The sequence below is a fragment of the Emys orbicularis genome, chromosome 7 (genome assembly GCF_028017835.1).
Source record: "Emys orbicularis isolate rEmyOrb1 chromosome 7, rEmyOrb1.hap1, whole genome shotgun sequence".
NCBI classification, from domain to species: Eukaryota; Metazoa; Chordata; order Testudines; family Emydidae; genus Emys; species Emys orbicularis.
Genome location: NC_088689.1, coordinates 85,945,615 through 85,963,933, shown reverse-complemented (window position 1 = coordinate 85,963,933; position 18,319 = coordinate 85,945,615). Strand labels below are relative to the sequence as shown.

At 39.3% G+C, this 18,319-nt stretch overlaps 1 protein-coding gene across 1 annotated transcript in view; it reads right to left on the bottom strand.

Moving 5' to 3' along the window:
- The window catches only part of POC1A (POC1 centriolar protein A), a 102,055-nt gene that overhangs the window by 42,890 nt on the left and 40,846 nt on the right, over positions 1–18,319 (bottom strand). The window contains exons 6-7 of the mRNA XM_065407939.1: positions 14,340–14,408; positions 8,212–8,310 (exon numbers count right to left, since the gene is read on the bottom strand). Of these exons, the coding sequence (XP_065264011.1) occupies positions 8,212–8,310; positions 14,340–14,408 (168 nt within the window). The remainder of the gene's footprint in view (positions 1–8,211; positions 8,311–14,339; positions 14,409–18,319) is intronic.

The following is an 18,319-nucleotide window of genomic DNA, read 5'->3' as shown; positions in this document are numbered from 1 at the left end:
TGAAGAAAAAATATTTCACCAATAACCAAAATTTAGATCCAGAAAGGAAGAAAAATGCTGCTTAAGAACTTAGAGTTTAAGGATATTTACTTTGTATATTTTGACATGTGATGTTGAAATTTTTGTTTTAATGGTCATAAAGCTTTAACTTTTTGAATCTCAATATCTACAGTTGTTAAATAATTAGTGTGACCCCAACAATAATTTACCCCAACTTTAAAAATTTAAATAGATAACAGAAAAAATGCTTAAAAATAAGCATCAGTATTAGCTGTTGACATTATTTAAAAAAATTGAATTCTGCCAAGCCTACTTATTTCAAAAACCAAGATTCTGCAGCCAGACCAAAGGCACCAGGCCTCATTCTGGAATACATATACACCATTTTTTTAAGGATTTGACTCATAGGGTTGGAAAATTCACATCTGAAGAGGTATAGCACACTTCCTCTGCCATCAGTGACCATCTTACCTTTTGCCGTGTCCATCATCATACTCTCACATCTTCACACTTTTAAAACTCCCTCACTCAAGACCATGTCTCTCCCTTTCCCATAGTGTGTAAAACTTTCCCCACAGTAAAAAGAATTTCACAGAAGGGCCTAGAGCAAACTTGGCAAGCATCAGACAAAAAGCAGGGCTTTCAGAAAGTAAAAATCAGCAGAAAATACAGGTTTACATTCTAAATTCCATCTCAGCCTTATCTAGTGTAGCTACTGCACTGCAGTAATATCACATACTTCAAAATTCAGATGCTAACATGCCTAAACAAAGGCCAATATTTGAGCTTTAAAAAAAAGTATTTATTTAAGATATTGAATTTTCCTTATTTTCATATATATGAAAAGTTATATTTACAAACTTCGCTCACAAACTACAATCTTTGTTCACCACCACCCTTTTTAGCACACAAATAAAGATAAATATCTAAGCAGTTTCCAAATGCCAATGTGATATCAATTGTTCAGCATTTGCTCTTCAAAGAATTTACTATACATAGTCTTCCTAGAATCTGGAAAATAATACCAACAAATATATTATATAATGAAATACATATGCTAGTAAAATCACAACAATGATAACTATGTAAGGGAATTACCTCCCATCAACATGCTTTCTTTATACTGACAAGAAAATATGATGACAGTGTGATCAACTCTCTCTGCGAAGAATAAATTATAGGATTAAAGATTTCAGATCACATGTTCCAAGAAGATGGAAATATGGTCTATGGGCCTCATCCTGTCATATGCAGACTCCTGTGCCCACAATGATCCCCACTGATTCAAGCGGCCTCGGCACAGGCATAAGCATCTATCCATTTGGAGTCATTTGCAGGATCCACACCATTCATGATATTATAGACATCTTATAATATCCCCTCTGAGTTCTCTTTTCCAAGCTGAATAGTCCCAGTCTCTCCTCATACAGAAGCTGTTCTACACCCTTAATCATTTTTGTTGCTCTTCTCTGTACCTTTTCCAGTTCTCTTTTTTTTTTTTTCTCAGATGAGGTGACCAGAATTGCATGCATTATTCAAGGTGTGGGCATAACATGGATTTATACAGAGGTATTATGGTATTTTCTGTCTTGTTATCTATCCCTTTCCTAATGGTTCCTAACATTGTTAGCTTTCTTGACTGCCAATGCACATTTAGCAGATATTTTCAGAAAACTATCTACAAGACCTCTTTCTTCAGCAGTAACAGCTAACTTAGACCCCATCATTTTGTATGTATAGTTGGGATTATGTTTTCCAACGTGCATTACTTTGCATTCATCAACAGTGAATTTCACCTGCCATTTTGTTGCCATCACCCAGTTTTGTGAGATCCCTTTTTGTAACTCTTTGCAGTCTGCTTTGAACTTAGCTGTCTTGCATAATTTTGTATCACCAGCAAACTTTGCCACCTCACGGTTTACCCCTTTTTCCAGATCATTTATGGATACATTGGCCAGTACCAGCCCAGTACAGATCCCTGGGGAACACAGTTAATTACCTTTCTCCATTCTGAAGACTGACCATTTATTCCTACCCTTTCTTTCCTATCTTTCAACAAGTTACTGATCCATGAGAGGACCCTTCCTCTTATCCCATGACTGCTCAGTTTGCTTAAGAGCCTTTGGTGAGGGATATTGTCAAAGGCTTTCTGAACGTCCAGGTACACTATATCCACTGGATCCACATGTTTGTTGATTCCCTCAAAGAATTCTAATAACGTGGTGAGGCATGATTTCCCTTCACAAAAGCCATGTTGACACTTCCCCATTATACTGTATTCATCTGTGTGTCTGATAAATCTGTTCCCTACTATAGCTTCAACCGATATACTTGGTAATGAAGTTAGGCTTACTGGCCTGTAATTGCAAGAATTGCCTCTGGAGCCCTTTTTAAAAAACTGGTGTCACATTAGCTATCCTCCAGTCAACTGGAACTGAAGCTGATTCAAGTGATAGGTTACATACCACAGTTAAGTATCAGAGGGGTAGCCGTGTTAGTCTGAATCTGTAAAAAGCAACAGAGGGTCCTGTGGCACCTTTAAGACTAACAGAAGTATTGGGAGCATAAGCTTTCGTGGGTAAGAACCTCACTTGCATCTGAAGAAGTGAGGTTCTTACCCACGAAAGCTTATGCTCCCAATACTTCTGTTAGTCTTAAAGGTGCCACAGGACCCTCTGTTGCTTTATACCACAGTTAGTAGTTCTGCAATTTCATATCTGAGTTCCTTCAGAACTGCTGGGTAAATACCATCTGGTCCTGGTGACTTATTACTGTTTAATTTACCAATTTGTGCCAAGACCTCCTCTACTGACATCTCAATCTGGGATAGTTCCTCAGATTTGTCACCTAATTCCCCAGGTATAGGAATCTCCCTCACACCCTCTGCAGTGAAGACAGATGCTAAGAATTCATTTAGCTTCTCCACAATGGCTTTGTCTTCCTTGAGTGCTCCTTCAGCACCTCGATCATCCAATGGCCCCCACTGTTGTTTGGCAGGCTACCTGCTTCTGATGTGCTTAATTTTTTTGAGTAGTTTGCTAGTTGGTCTCCAAATTCTTTTTTGGGCTGACTAATTATACTTTTATATTTGACTTGCCAGAGTTTATGCTCCTTTATTTTTCTCAGTAGAAGTTGACTTCCAATATGTTAAGGATGTATTTTTGCCTCTAATCACCTCTAACTCTGTTTAGCCATGGTGGCATTTTTTTGGTCCCTTAATATTTTTTTAATTTGGGATATACATTTAATTTGAGCCTCTATAATGGTGTTTTTAAAATGTTTCCATGTAGCTTGAAGACATTTCACGCATGACTGTTCCTTTTAATTTCAATTTAACTAGCTTCCTCATTTTTGTATATTTCCCCTTTTTCAAGTTAAATACTACTGTGGAGGGCTTCTTTGGTCCTCCCCCTCCCAAGGATGTTAAAATTAATTGCACTATTACTGAGCGGTGCAGCTATATGCACCTCTTGGACCAGATCCTGTGTGCCACTTAGGACTAAATCAAGAATTGTCTCTCCCCTTGTGGGTTCCAGGACTAGCTGCTCCAAGAAGCAGTCATTAATGGTGTCTAGAAATTTTATCTCTAGATCTGGTCCTGAGGTACCCAGTCAATATGGGGATAGTTGAAATCTCCCATTATTACTTAATTTTCTATTTTTATAGCCTCCCTAATCTCCCTGAGCATTTTAAAACCACCATCATCCTCGTCAGGTGGTTGGTAGTATATTCCTACTGCTATGCTCTTATTATTCAAACATGGAATATCTATCCATCGAGATTCAATGGTACAGTTTGATTCATTTAAGATTTTTACTACATTTAACTCTATACCTTCTCTCACAGATAGAGCCACTCCACTCCTTCACCAGCAAGACTTATTCTGTCATTCCTATATTTTTTCTACACCGATATTACCGTGATTAACATTGTTCCACCAAATTTCTGTGATGTCTATCAACATCTTCATTTAATACCTGACACTCAAATTCACCCATCTTAATATTTAGACTTCTAGCATTTGTATACAGGCATTTATGAAATTTATCATCATTTAGTTGTCTGCTTTCATGTGATGTAATTGAATGGGACTCTCTTTCATTGGACTGTATCTTCAATTTCTACTTGTACTTTATCAAATTCTATCTTCTCCTTTTTGCTAGAATATAGAAAACCCCCTTTATAGATCCTCCCCTCAGGGATGTGTCTGTCTGAACCATGTGCTCTTCTGCACCTGTTGGCTTTCCCCCAGCCCTTAGTTTAAAAACTCCTCTACAACCTTTTTAATTTTACATGCCAGCAATCTAGTTACATTTTGAAATAGGTGGAGCCCATCCTTCCTTTATAGCCAAGGTCCCTAAAGTCTGGATTATAGAATCATAGCAGATTAGGGTTGGAAGAGACCTCAGAAGGTCATCTAGTCCAACCCCCTGCTCAAAGCAGGACCAACACCAACTAAATCATCCCAGCCAGGGCTTTGTCAAGCGGGCCTTAAAAACCTCCAAGGATGAAGATTCCACCATCTCCCTAGGTAACCCATTCCAGTGCTTCACCACCCTCCTAGTGAAATAGTGTTCCTAATATCGAACCTAGGCCTCAACTTGTATCTTATAAATGATGCAGCAATTTTATCCCCCCCTACTTCCAGGATCAGAATGGAAGTCATTTTTTAGATCAAGTTCTGTTTTGAGTCCACCACACTGATGCAATGTCAGGCCAATTTGATCTCAAGTAGTCTGCTGCAAAGAGTAGTAGAAAGATAGAAGAGTCATGTATAATTTAACATGCAATCACTCGTTTCTTATTATATCCATCACTTGTGCTAACCTGCTTCTCCTCTCTCAAGAAAGCTATCAGAAGAACTATCTGGCATTATATGTTCTGTTTTTGTTTACATTACATCTGCTTTGGTCAATATACACGTTTTCACAATGCTTAATAAAGTAGCAGAAATTTGTAGCACAAACTCATTAGGAAACATATTTATTGATTTAGGTGAAAGGCAAAATGACACAGGAAGTACTGAAGTGTATCCCCAGTAAGATAAGGTAAGGAATAATTGACAATAGCCCTTGAAGGGATAACTCAGTAACAAGGTTAAAGGATTGTGCAGACAGCCTTTTTTTAAAAACAAAATTCTTAGTACAGTCATGCGGCAGTGGTGGAAAAGATTAAGCAGCTTCCCTTTATAGGGGGCAAAGTTATTGTTCTTAAATCGGGAAATCAAAAGCTACTTATGAGAAAAACAAAAACTGCAGTTTTAAAGTTTGATTTTGTAAATTTTTTGAGAGGTGGGTTGAGCACAAGGATGAGGGGAGGAAGGATACTATAACCTCTCAAAATCATAACAAAACTTATCTGCAGAAATATCTTGTTTTTAAACCACTCTAGCTTGCCTGAGACAAAACACAGCCCTTACATATAAAGAAGGCTGAACATACCTCAGTTTTAATGCTTGCAACAAAATGGAGTTATAAGAAAGTGCTTAAAAAAAAAAAACGAACCAGATTTTACCTTTAAAGAAAGTATTATCCAAAAACAACATTTAAGGATAAGTCGTCAAACTGATGTGCAAGTGCAATGTTACGGAAACTAGGGCTCAGAGTACAAGCTATTTACATCACTTAAAATAATAAATCAAACCACCTCCAGAATCATTAACCTCTTTTCAACAACCATACCTGCTATGCTTTACAGACCATTTCACATAAATTTTAAAGCTAGACAACCTATGGAATTTAAATCAGCGCTTGGGCTCTTCACAAGGAAAAATGTATTTAACACCATCTCATCCTCTTACAATCCAACCTATAATAGGAGAACTATGGATTATTAAAATGAAATATTCTTAGTAACCCAATGTATATCAAGATACTGAAAAAACTGAGGCTGTTGAGCATTTTTATTTTGAAACAAAGGACAGGACCATAATTTTGATTATGTGTAGCAAATCCACTGATAAAGCACTTGTATAGGTCCTGCCTTCACTATATTTATAAGCAGGTTGCAAGTCACCTGTTCACAGTATGATTGTTATACACATGGTAAGAACAGTGAAAACCCTGAAGACCATGAGTGTAATCCTGTAACCACTGTAGCCAAGGGGGTTTGCTACTGATTTCAATGGGGCCAAGATTTCATCCTAAGGTCCACTGTTCTGCTAAGGATCAGAGCTGTCTCTCATCCACATGGCAACGCTAGAACATATTTTAACCAATTCCCGTGATACAGCAGAATTTACACTGGGATCACAGTGATATGGCATGGAAGTCCTGAATCGTTTTAATGGACTATCCATTCTCAGACTGTGTCAACTAGTGTTTTTCTTAACTTCCACTCTTACTAACCCCCGTGCAGTTCCACCAGCAGTAGTGCTAGCATGGAAAGGCACCTGAGTGTTTTTAACCAAGATGTCTTTTAACCATGGTCACAGCAAGTCTAGAAGACACGGTGGTTAAACACTATGCCAGTGCTCCCACAATTCTTCCTACATGGTGCAATGGTGTAATATTTTTCTTAAAAGTTTCCCTGTCACTAGGCCTCATACTAAAACTTCACTCTGCATCTAGTTATGCTTCACTCCGGTATATGCAATTTCTACTGGTCTAATATTTTTGAAATGCAGTGACTTTAACAGATAGGTTATGCTGCTTTCCTTGGAAATGTTATGCTGCTTTCCTTGGAAATGTTACTTCCCCTTGCTCCTCTGTCCGGTCGAGCAAAGAAGTCTCCATTGTCTCATGAGAAAGAAAGGAACCAAAGTGACTGCAACTACTCTTAACATGGAACGAAGAGCTGATCTTCCAGACACAAGCATGCACACAACAACAGCCAGCACAACCAGTGGCCATTGGAACTCCGGGACGGGAGAAGAGATGGGGGGAGAGAGGGCGGAGTAAAGAGAGGGGAGGATCTGCCTAGTCCACCTGCGTCTTTTGCAGTGACACACTGCTTTTAAGGAGTGAAAAGGCAGCAGGGGTGGGGGGTGGCAGGCCATCTGAAATTAGGGAAGACATTAATAGTCTAAAATCGTCTAGTTCATTTTAGTAAAGTGACAACTAAGGGGGGATATGATAGATGTCTCTAAAATTATCAACAGTGTGAGGGGGGAAAAGTGTTATTTACTGCTTCATATAAAACAAGAAGCAGGGGTCATTCAATGAAATTAATAGGCAGCAGCTTTAAAACAAAGTAGTACTTCTTCACACAACGCACAGTCAACCTGTGGAACTTGATACCAGGGGATGTCACGATGGCCAAAAACATAACGGATCAAAAGAGATTTAGATAAGTTCATGGAGGATAGGGCCATTAGTGGATATTAACCAAGATGGTCAGGGACCCAATCCCATGCTCTTGGTGTCCCTAAGTCTGACTGCCAAAAGCTGTGACTGAATGACAGGGGATGGACCACTTGATAAATTGACCTGTTCTTGTCACTCCCTCTGAAGCATCTGGCACCGGTCACTATGGGAAGACAGGCTACTGAACTAAATGGGCCATTGGTCTGATCCAGTATGGCCTTTCTTCTGTTCTTATTACAAAATATATTTTAGCAATTCTGGCACAAGCCTAATGGATTTATTCACAAGATTAGACTTGGGTTGCTGCTAATGTTTTGTTTTCTGTTAAATGAAACATCCAGATGGTAACTATATCGTTAAGAGCAATTCTATTCAGGTTATTGCTTATATATTCCCCTTTCTTTAAGGCCATATTATTCATCCAGTTCTTTAATTGCACTTTTTATGGGGTAATCAGAAACAATACCAGCCTCATCAATAAAACAGACTTTCTGCAACTTAAGTTAATGCAGGAGAACAAGATGACTCTGCAGCCTGAAATGCAGCCAGACACCTTGTAAGGTGTAGGTAATGCTCATCAAATATCCTCTGAGTTTTCTCATTGAAAAGGGAAATAGCTGGCTCACAATATACCCAAAAGCTAAAAGTGTTAGAAAGAATATCAGTGAGCGGTGCTCACACAGATTGCAAGAGCTATTGTTAGGCACTTGATTAGAATTTAGCTTCACTTGGTAATGACTTGAAATGGAGAGATCAGCTGGTAGGGAAGAGAGAAGAAAGCTCTTCCTGCAAAGCTTCAAAGAAAAACTAGTGTCTCCTCTCAAATATATTATACAGGTAGGTAAACTAGGGAAGTCAAAATATCAACAATAATCATCAGTGTTAAATGTAAGATGGTCTGACCTACCAGATTGTGAAGAGTTCCTGTTACATTAGTGGCATACTTCTGAGTTTTCAATACATCTCCATAATCAGCAGCATCAAAGTTAGTTTTCCATACCATCACCTGCAGAATAAAAACCAGATGGCTAAAATTAATCCTTTTAAAAACCTCAATTTCCAGATATATTCATTCATTTTGCTGGCAGTCTGGAAAAGTGTCAGCACACCCAGGGTTCTGAGAGGAAAGCTTTGCCAGCAAAGAGCAATATAATAGGCTTTGGCAAAATCAGAACGATGTTATTCAATAGAGAAGTTATATAGGTCTTGTCTACATAAACATTTAGTTTGCTGCAAGCGGGGGCGTGAATCTATTCCACAACTAGTCTGCCATGGACTAGCCTGTCTGTATGGACCCTACTGATGCGCATTAACAATATGTTAATGTGCATTAATCTACTCCTCTCTGAAATGGGACTAGATCAAAGCATGTTAACGTGCATCAGCAACGTCCACATGTTCAGTCAGTCCACAAAGTAGAGTCACACCCCAGCAAACTGCAAAATTGTTTGTGTGGACAAGCCCATAGTTTGAGTTCTCAAAGATAATGGCTTTTCTGAACTCCCTAGACTGCTGCCTAGGTAATACCAAAAATGTTTGAATACTACTAAGAAATCCACTGAGAAGTTATATTTTACATTATATTAATCTTCAGGAATGGACCTGACTACCAGTACTTACTTGTTTACCTATGGATTAGCACTCAGGAGAAGAGGGCTTAGTTGGCAAAGTAAAATGAGACCTATGGAAACATACTATCTACCAAAAATGAACCCTAACAACAAGCAACTTCTCTCCATAATAAATTACATATCCACCATAAGTACTTTTTTGTCTTGGCACTCTCCAAAATCTGGCTTCTCTTCATAAACTGACCAATTGAACATATGAAAATGAACAGGGAGGAGGGAAGGGAATTCCTTAAGACCGTGAATTCCCATTTAAGTTGGTAAGTGTTTAAAATATTTTAAGCTAGTCAACAAATAAAAGGACATTTAAGTATTTGTAGGATTTAACATTGGTGGAGTAAAAAACTGTTTACAGTTTTATTTCCATGTTTTTAGACATATTAATCGTATTTCACATTATACTTCCATAATTACAGAAACTTACTGTGCAATTGAGAAACAGTAGCCAAAATAGAAAGACACCTTTGTGTATAACCTAAAGCCCCCAAAAGACTTATACCCAGGCTTAATTTTACACACAGAATAACTCAGTGCATAAAGTCAAGCATGTGTATAAAACTTTGCAGGATCAGACTATAGGCATTATGATTTAACTTCCATAAATAGCCTTATAATTCTAATCTTGGAGGAAATTTTTACTGAACACATTCATAATAGAAGTGTGCAGAAGACTTTAAATATACACACAGTTTAAGAGTTATTTCTTCCTCCTTGCATTAAAGTTTTGCACATGCACACACATACACTCACAAAAAAAATCACCTTTTTGCTGATATTAAGTATAGAAAATTACAGCCAAAGGGGAGGATTTTTCAAAAAGGTATAAAACTGGAAGTTATAAAGGAACTTGCTACCACAAAAGCTAGATGAGTAGGACCTTTTGGAAAAAAGAAAAGATCAAGTGTTATAATTTGGTTTCCCAGCTTACCAGTAGCAAGAGATATTTCTAGACATGAGAAATGTCATCTCTGAGAAAAAAAAGGACTAGCTGTCAGATACAACAGAGATTGCCTCATATGAAAAAATATACAAATTCAAAACCAAATAAAGGAATCCAAGAAACCTTTGCAACTTACAATTAAAGGGAAAAAACCACCGCATATGCAGGTTACCACACAAGTCATCCAGTTATGTAATTGAGAGAAAAATAGCTAATACTGTCCACTTTCTTCATATTACTTTAAATTGGAAATTGAGATGTGTTAAAAAAGTCACTTACAGGCATGTCAAAAGTTATGAATGTTTTTTAATGATTAGATAACAATCTTTTTATATGATGACTATTTTTGAAGTGTATCATTACTACAGCTTTCAACACCACCCCAGTTTCTTCAGAAAAAAAGTCAATATTAGCAGAAAAGCCACACTACAGCCAGCTTGCTATTTCTATTAATCTCTTTATAAACACAGAGAGTTAGGTAATTATTTCAAAAGCAAAACTACAAGTAAAACCTTAATAAAATTACCCTTATTATTTAACAATGCAAGAAAAAGGGGGGGGGGGGAGTAATCAGACCAGTGCCTCAAAAGATGCTGTTTAAAGGCTAAAAAGAAAAAAAAAATCTGTTATTGAAGTAGTAAAGTAACCTTTACAAAAAAGACATGTTCCATTTCCCAGCAGTGCTTCAGGGGCAGGGGGAGAGGGGATGGGATAGATAAACTATGTCATGAGTTGAGGGTAGAATTTTTTTCTCCTTAAAAGCATAACATTGGAGAAAGCAAGCTAAGGAATAGAGCAAACCAATTCAAAGGGATTCAGATGCATGGGGCTTACATGTTGATATAAACCCCATATAGACAACAGGGAGCAAAATAATCAGAAGCTATTATAAAGGAACATTAATAAGGAATGTAGACCAACAGAAAGAGCATAAGAGAATGAAACTTGCATAACAACTGTCGCCTACCCCCACCACACATGCCTGCCTACTGTGGTGTTTAGATACTGCATGTGATTATTAGAACTGGGAGCACTGGCTGTTGGGAGTCTGAAAGGACAGGAAACAGGAAGGAGGGGGGAGGAGTTGAGGAGGCTGAGTGAGAGTTACAGAGTGTGCAGTTACAGCTTGACAAAGGGATTTCCACTGTAAATAAAGTTCTGTTCAAGTTTGTTAATACCTTGCCTGGGTGATACAACATTTTGGCGACGAGGATGGATCTTCTGCCTCTGAACCCACCTGCACCCTTTCTGCAAAGCCCAGGTGAGCCTCCAATTGCTTTTACTGTCTGGATCCATATGTTTGAGACTTATCTGCTTGCAATCAGTGCTAAAGAAATTTCTGAAGTAAGAAAGCGTGCTCTGCTAATCCACTGCCTTGGAGCAGAAGGGCAGCGTATATTTTACACGTTTCTCCTTGCAGATGATAAATATGAGACTGCACTCACTGCATTAAAGAACTTTTTTGTGCCAAAAGTGAATGTAGTAGCTAATCGCTACAGATTTCACCAGCGTGAGCAGAAACCAAGGGAGATTATAATGCAGTATATTGCTTCCCTAAGGAGTCTGATTGTAACTTGTGACTTTGGGAATATGGCAGATGAGATGATTAGAGACCAGCTCATTGAGAAAACAACCATGCTTCGCGTAAGAGAACGCTTACTTCTAGAACCACAACTTACACTAGAAAAAGCAATAACCATTGCTACTCAGATTGAGTCAGCTACAGCTGAAGCCAAAATAATGAGCAAGGGTACAGGAGGCCCAGTCCAGGCTGTGACTCCTTTGCAGAAAAGTTGACTATCACTGCAGACAAACAATTGCAAAAGGAAAATTAATGAAAAGCCACTGAATCAGCAAATGCAAAATACAGTAAAAGCATGCTTTCGCTGTGGATCCCCACAACATCTTGCAAGCTACACAGGATGTAGCTTTTGCGTTACTTTAAAGATGTGTCTCTTATTGAACCCAAACTTCACTTGGTGTGCTATTTGAAAAACCATATTCCAGTACATGCCTGCCTGACAGCAATAGTTACTTTTGGCGATTGCTGTGTAACTGCGGAGTTCTACATTGTCCACAAAGGCACTGCTATCCTTGGCAGAGATTTATTAGCTGCTTTAAATCTCAGGGTAGTTAATGGACGAATTGATCTTCCTCAGCAAAGCACTCTTGCGGTACACAAACCAGTTTCAGCTGGGACCCAACTCCACGTGGAGGAGAAACTCGGCTGTGCTTATGGGTTTCTGCATAAAGTTAAAATGCGGAATAATATGATGCCTGTACGACTCGGGATGAACTTTCTTTGCTTGATGGCTGTGTGCTACGAGGTACACACCGGCTACTTGTGCTGGAAGAATTACAGTCAAAACTCATACACCTGGCACATGATACTCATCAAGGAATTGTCAGAACCAAACAACGACTACGGGATCTGTATTGGTGGCCAGGGATGGACTCTCAAACTGAAGCACTCATAAAATCCTGTGTCACTTGCCAAATGCATGATAAGACAGCAGTGACATGTAACCCTCCATTACAGCCTGTTCCTCTTCCTGAATCTGCATGGGGAAAAAAGTGGCAATTGACATTGTAGGACCCTTTGATACTGCTCCAATTGACTGTCGTTATGCCATCACTTTAATAGACTATTTCAGCAAATGGCCTGAGGTAGCGTTTACATCGCAAATTTCTTCTGCTACAGTAATTAAGTTTCTCTCTTCAGTTTTTAGCCAGGAGGGTAACCCCAAAGAACTGGTTTCAGATAATGGTAGTCAATTTATTTCCCTGGAATTTGAAACTTTTCTAGCAGAGAGGAACATTTTACACAGGAGGTCATCCCTATATTACCCTCAAGCCAATGGAGAAATCGAACGGTTTAACAGAAGTTTGAAAGAGAGTTTGCAAACAGCTAAACTGGAAGGGCGATTGTGGATACCCTTCACTACTGATTTCTTGCAAGCATACCAGGCTACATGACATGCCACAACGCAAAGATCACCCGCAGAGTTACTGCATGGGAAACGGCTGAATACTAAACTGAACATTGCTGGATTGTTAAAGGCACGACCTGATGCCCCAAACAAGGATGATGTGAGAAAGACAGTTGAACAGAACCAAGAAAAGTCTAAGGCTTTCACAGACAAACAGCGGGGTGCTAAGGAACCAAAGTTTGAGTGTGGTTCCTTTGTTAGAATACGAAAACCTGGAATCTTACGCAAAGGGGACCATACATTCACAGCTCCTCTTAAAAATCAGAGAGAAGAAGGGCCCTTACACCTATCGACTTTTTGATGGGCGGGTATGGAATGCTTCTTATCTTGCACCTGCCTATGCACCAAGAGGAGATTATGCCAACACCCAGTCTGCACTGGATGACTTCACAGTAGAACCAACACAACAAGACATTGCACTGGAACCGGGGCTTGAGAGACGGCCTGTCAGACTCAGACGACCACCTGCCTGGACTAAAGACTATGTTATGTAGTATCTACAGTAGTTTCAGTGTAATATTCCTGCCAACAGGATAGTGTCTTGTTTCATATTTGTTCCTGGGGTTAGAACAACATTTATTTTAATTTGGAAAGTTTCTTAAGAGAGGAGGGAATGTGGTGTTTAGATGCTGCATGTGATTATTAGAACTGGGAGCACTGGCTGTTGGGAGTCTGAAAGGACAGGAAACAGGAAGGAGGGGGGAGGAGTTGAGGAGGCTGAGTGAGAGTTACAGAGTGTGCAGTTACAGCTTGATAAAGGGATTTCCACTGTAAATAAAGTTCTGTTCAAGTTTGTTAATACCTTGCCTGGGTGATATAATACCTTGCCTGGGTGATATAACACCTACACAATCTCTCAAGTGGTAAGAGGAAAATGAGTGTGATATCCCATTGAAGGCAACAGCAAAACTTTAATACAGCCAGAATTTCACCCTGCAAGCCAAGGTCCTTGGGCTATACCGCAAACTCTGGTATTCTCAAACTGTTTGAACAACAACCCTTACTGTGCCTCAGTTTATCCATGAGGAATGGGTATAATATTGACCGACCTCTTGGGGTGATGCTTAGAGAGTCCTTTACCTTGAGTGGAAAAGTGTTTTACACTAAAGTGCTGATTGTTTGGGCACTCGAAAACTTCTCTTGTATGTAGTAACTATATTCTATTGGATTATTTTCTTCTATTTCCTCTTATATCTTGATTCACCTTACAAATGCTCCAGAGGAGATATTCCATCTATATTTCATTCCCTAATCTTAGACATGCAACTTTCTCAATTTTAGCCAATTTTCAAATGCTATCATCTTAAAAGGTCATCTGTGCTAAAGCTAATTTATCCCCTCCTCCCCAAACTACATAGTTCCACAAACACTTGATTTTTCTGCATCATAATTAAATACATTTTTTGTTCACTCAATTACATCAAGAATCTAGAAAACAGGGTTTAGAGATGTTAGATTAGGCAGATACATCACACACCTGTTCATCTGACCCTCCAGAAGCAAAAAAGTCCCCAATTCTTGAGAAGGCAACACAGGTAGCTGGCCCCTGTAAAACAAAAACATTTATAGATGAGAGCTACAATGCTGAGGTTCAAGATAGGTCTTCAGACAAAAAGTATTAGTATAATTTTAACTCAGTCAAAATCAAAACACTTATTCCTCAATACAGATTGATAGGTGCTACTTTAAATGAGAAACTTCTAGTAACCTCTTTTTAATTTAAGATACCCAGCTCTTCAATACCAAATAGCCAAGTGTAAAAAGAACTACAGTAGGTGTTTTAGTGAGAAGCGGTTAAGGACCATGTGTAAAATTTTCAAAATTACTTAAAATCAGTTTGAGCCAGATTTTCAAATGGTATTTAGGTACCCAAAGAGACTGCTTCTGAAAATCCCACTAGGCACTTATCTGCATCTTCAGGCACCTAAATGCCCCTAAAATCTGGCTTCTAGACACTTAAAAGACATCTTTTAAGGCATAATCCACCCTTTGTACCTTCTCTGTACATTCAAAATAATGTTTAAGTGATTTTAAAATTCAGATTTACAAAAGCTTGGACACCAAGGAGGAGTCTAGTTTTTAGTCACATACAAGTGAGAAACAAGGAACGTTATCTTTCCTTGTCCTAAGTGTAATGAAACTTCCTTCACTTCTTTTTCTAACTTCCATTTTAAACTTCAGTCCATTTCCTTCTCCCCCTTCATTTATTAAATCTGACTGAGGGAGGGACTATTTTAAAACCCTTCAGTCTGCTTTCATTTTAAAATGGTCAATCCCCTCTTTTTTTGTTAAACTAGTACTTCTAGAAGTAGCACTTGGAGTTAGTGACCAAAGTCTATTCCACAGCTCCCAAACAATGGCGGGGAGGGGGAAAGAGGCTGGGGATGGAAGAGGAGAGCGTCAGCAACAGCAGGAAACCATGAACATATACAGTGTTACATTTTCAAGAGGTAAAAGACCGACAGTAATGCAACCCCAAACATTCAAAAGTTATGAATCAGCACCTCCACCCCACAAAAAGAAATAATGATTAACTTTAAAATTGACTTTGAAAAAGCATATCTAACTATTTGGGACTCTATTTGCTTTCTGAGCCTTTAGAAGTCACATTTTCAAGCTTCTCCTCCCCAACTACAAGAACTAGATGTTTTAAATAACACACCCACTAAGTTGAGATTCACACAATCATGTATCTGCAGGAGCCGGTGCTTTCAGAGATATCAAATATTGTGAGAACTGGTAATACTGGGATTGTAGCCCTCATCTGCTCAGATCAGTGAATCACACAGAGCATACCAGAACATCAATCCAATTATCTTTTTATCAGTATTTTTTTAAACAAGATAGAGAAACCTGTTAATGTAAAATGGACATGTCTCAACTGATCTGTCACTCTTAAATGTAACCCCATGCTATGTTACTGCATTTCTTCATTCCCTGCTATAAATGTGTAGCTGCAGCTGGCATGAGGGAGGAAGCAGAGGGGACCAGTGTGGATGGGATGGGGAAAGGATGGATGATTAGGACTGTGCATGCAGCCTGAGGTGGGGATAGCCCAGTGCTTCTCTGCCAAGATGTCAGCAGGTGAAGGGTATCCAAAGCTGCTACCTCAATTCTCCAATGCACCAAGTTACTAGTACTACAGCACGATCTTGGTGTGCTAATGTCTCTGTGTTGAATCACTGGGATCTCCCTGCACTCCTCCCCCGCACTTCATTGCAGAAGCCCTATGTGACCCCAAAGCCCCAGTCAATCTGCCATGCCACAAACATCCCCAAAGTCCCACTCATGCAGAGCTTCATCTCTCCTTTGGAGCCCACTTCTCCTATCCCCACTACCCAGCCTGCCTCCCAAGGTGCTTTGTGCTGAGCAGAGCAAAAAGAAGGGAGGCAGGCTGTGTCAGAAAAGAGTAGCAGCTGATAAATCTGAGCAGCCCCCTCAGCTAATATTTGCATAGTTCAGGTCAATATTCGAAATCGAGGAAATAACTTGTGTTTCATTTTATAAGTGCAACAGCAGCCTGTGTCAGAAAGTCGCTCTGATGACATCTAAGTAGTCTGGGACAGTGGTTAGTTAGAGAAACCCACAGAAGCCTGAGGAACACAGCAACATTTCAACAAGGAAGCATTTCTAAAATCAGTTTCCTCGCAGAACTCAGTAAATATTATACAAAAAGAGCTACACAGAAAAGAGTCACTGTGTCAAACTTGGAAACTAAGTGTAATCATTAAAGAAAGCGGGAATTTTTGCTTTAAGTACAAATCTCATGTCTACAGTGCCTTGACCAGACCAAAATCCACACTGAGATTCGGACTATGTTAAGTCTAGAGTTGTGCAAGAATTCCCCCCCCCCCAAACACGGTGTTGGGAAATGCACAATGATTACCGCAGTTTGCCCTATCACCATTATGTTTATAGAGGTAGACAACATCGGCATCCTTGAAGTCCTGTGGCACTGATTTTTGCTCCCAGATAATGCGGAAGAGCCATGCGAGATGCCTTGCAGTATGGTAGTCACCCTGCTTACAGATCTCTGCTGGACTGCCATCTGGTGCAGGTGCTTTCCCTTGTGACATTGCTGCTTGATTGTTGTTATTGTCTCATAAAATAGGGGACTAGTGCAAGCTCTACTTGTAATGGGCATTGTGGAAGAGCATTAATTGCTTTCTTGGAAATGTTGGAAGCATGACTGAGAAATAAACTAAAAAACTTTCCATCCATTTGGAGCAAAGACGTGATCTTTTTATGGTGGTCATCAACTTCACTAAAGCTTTTGACTCTGTAAATCATGAGGGACTCTGGTGACTTTTGCTTCTCGCTGGCTGTCCTGCAATGTTCATTTCTGTCATTTAGTCCTTCCACGATGAGGTGAAAGCCAGAATAGTGGAAAATGGTAAGATGTGTGTCACATTGCCTGGAGTGGCTCACAATCGAGTGCACCAAGCTCAGGGCAGACTGTCAAAAAGCTGGGCAGACACCCCAAATTGGTTGTATGTTCTAGAATTAGATTTCACCAATCCAGTAACAAATGTAATCTCCCAAAGTACTATAATAGTCTTATAATAGACAGTCCCCTTGGACACTCCAGTCTATCTTGCAACCCAGGAAAGCTAGACTATGTGATAAATGGTCACTTACACCAAAGATCACAAAATATTCAGGCTACTCCCAGTCCCAAGAGACCATTCACTTACCCCAGATCAATTTGTATCTTAGATCTCACACCAAAGACAACACTTATAGCCAATCCTATACTAAGCTAACTAAAGGTTTATTAACTAGGAAAAAGAAAGGAGAGTTATTTACAGGTTAAAGCAAGCAAGCATATATACACAAATGAGTTTCAGTCTAATTCAAAAGGTGACTGTTGTAGTCATCTCAATTCAAAACATCTTTCAGGGATAAACCATACCAAGCTGCACGGGGGTCTCTTTGCTTATGTTTAGTAATCTTTGCTCCTCATAGTCCAGACAGCATAGAAGAGATTCAGTTTCTCCTTGTCAGGGATTTTTATCCCCTCCACTCCAGAGCGCAAACTGATGGGATGAGTTCATGCATAGGTCCCTCCTTCCTGGATGGAGTTAGCAATGCAGTCAGTCAACAGGGCTTCTGTCCTTTGATGCTATCCAATACCTCAGTTGCTTTAATGGGACATCTTGTATGCAGGACAAGCATTTTACCTTAATTAATGCTTTTTGTCCTGTTTGGCGAGTTACCCAATTATAGAGGTTTACAATGCAAATACTCAATATAACTTTATACCATGGGCTATAGAGGTTATAAGTGAAATCAATACATGCAGCATCCTACACGCATTGTATAAAAGTCTAAACACACTTATCAACTTAAAATCTAATATCTAGTTTGATTATGCTAACACACAGGTAAGCAAGACTTTTCTAGCTATGTATTTGTAAGTGTTCAGTGAGGCCTGGGGCCTTAGCATGAGCTGGCACC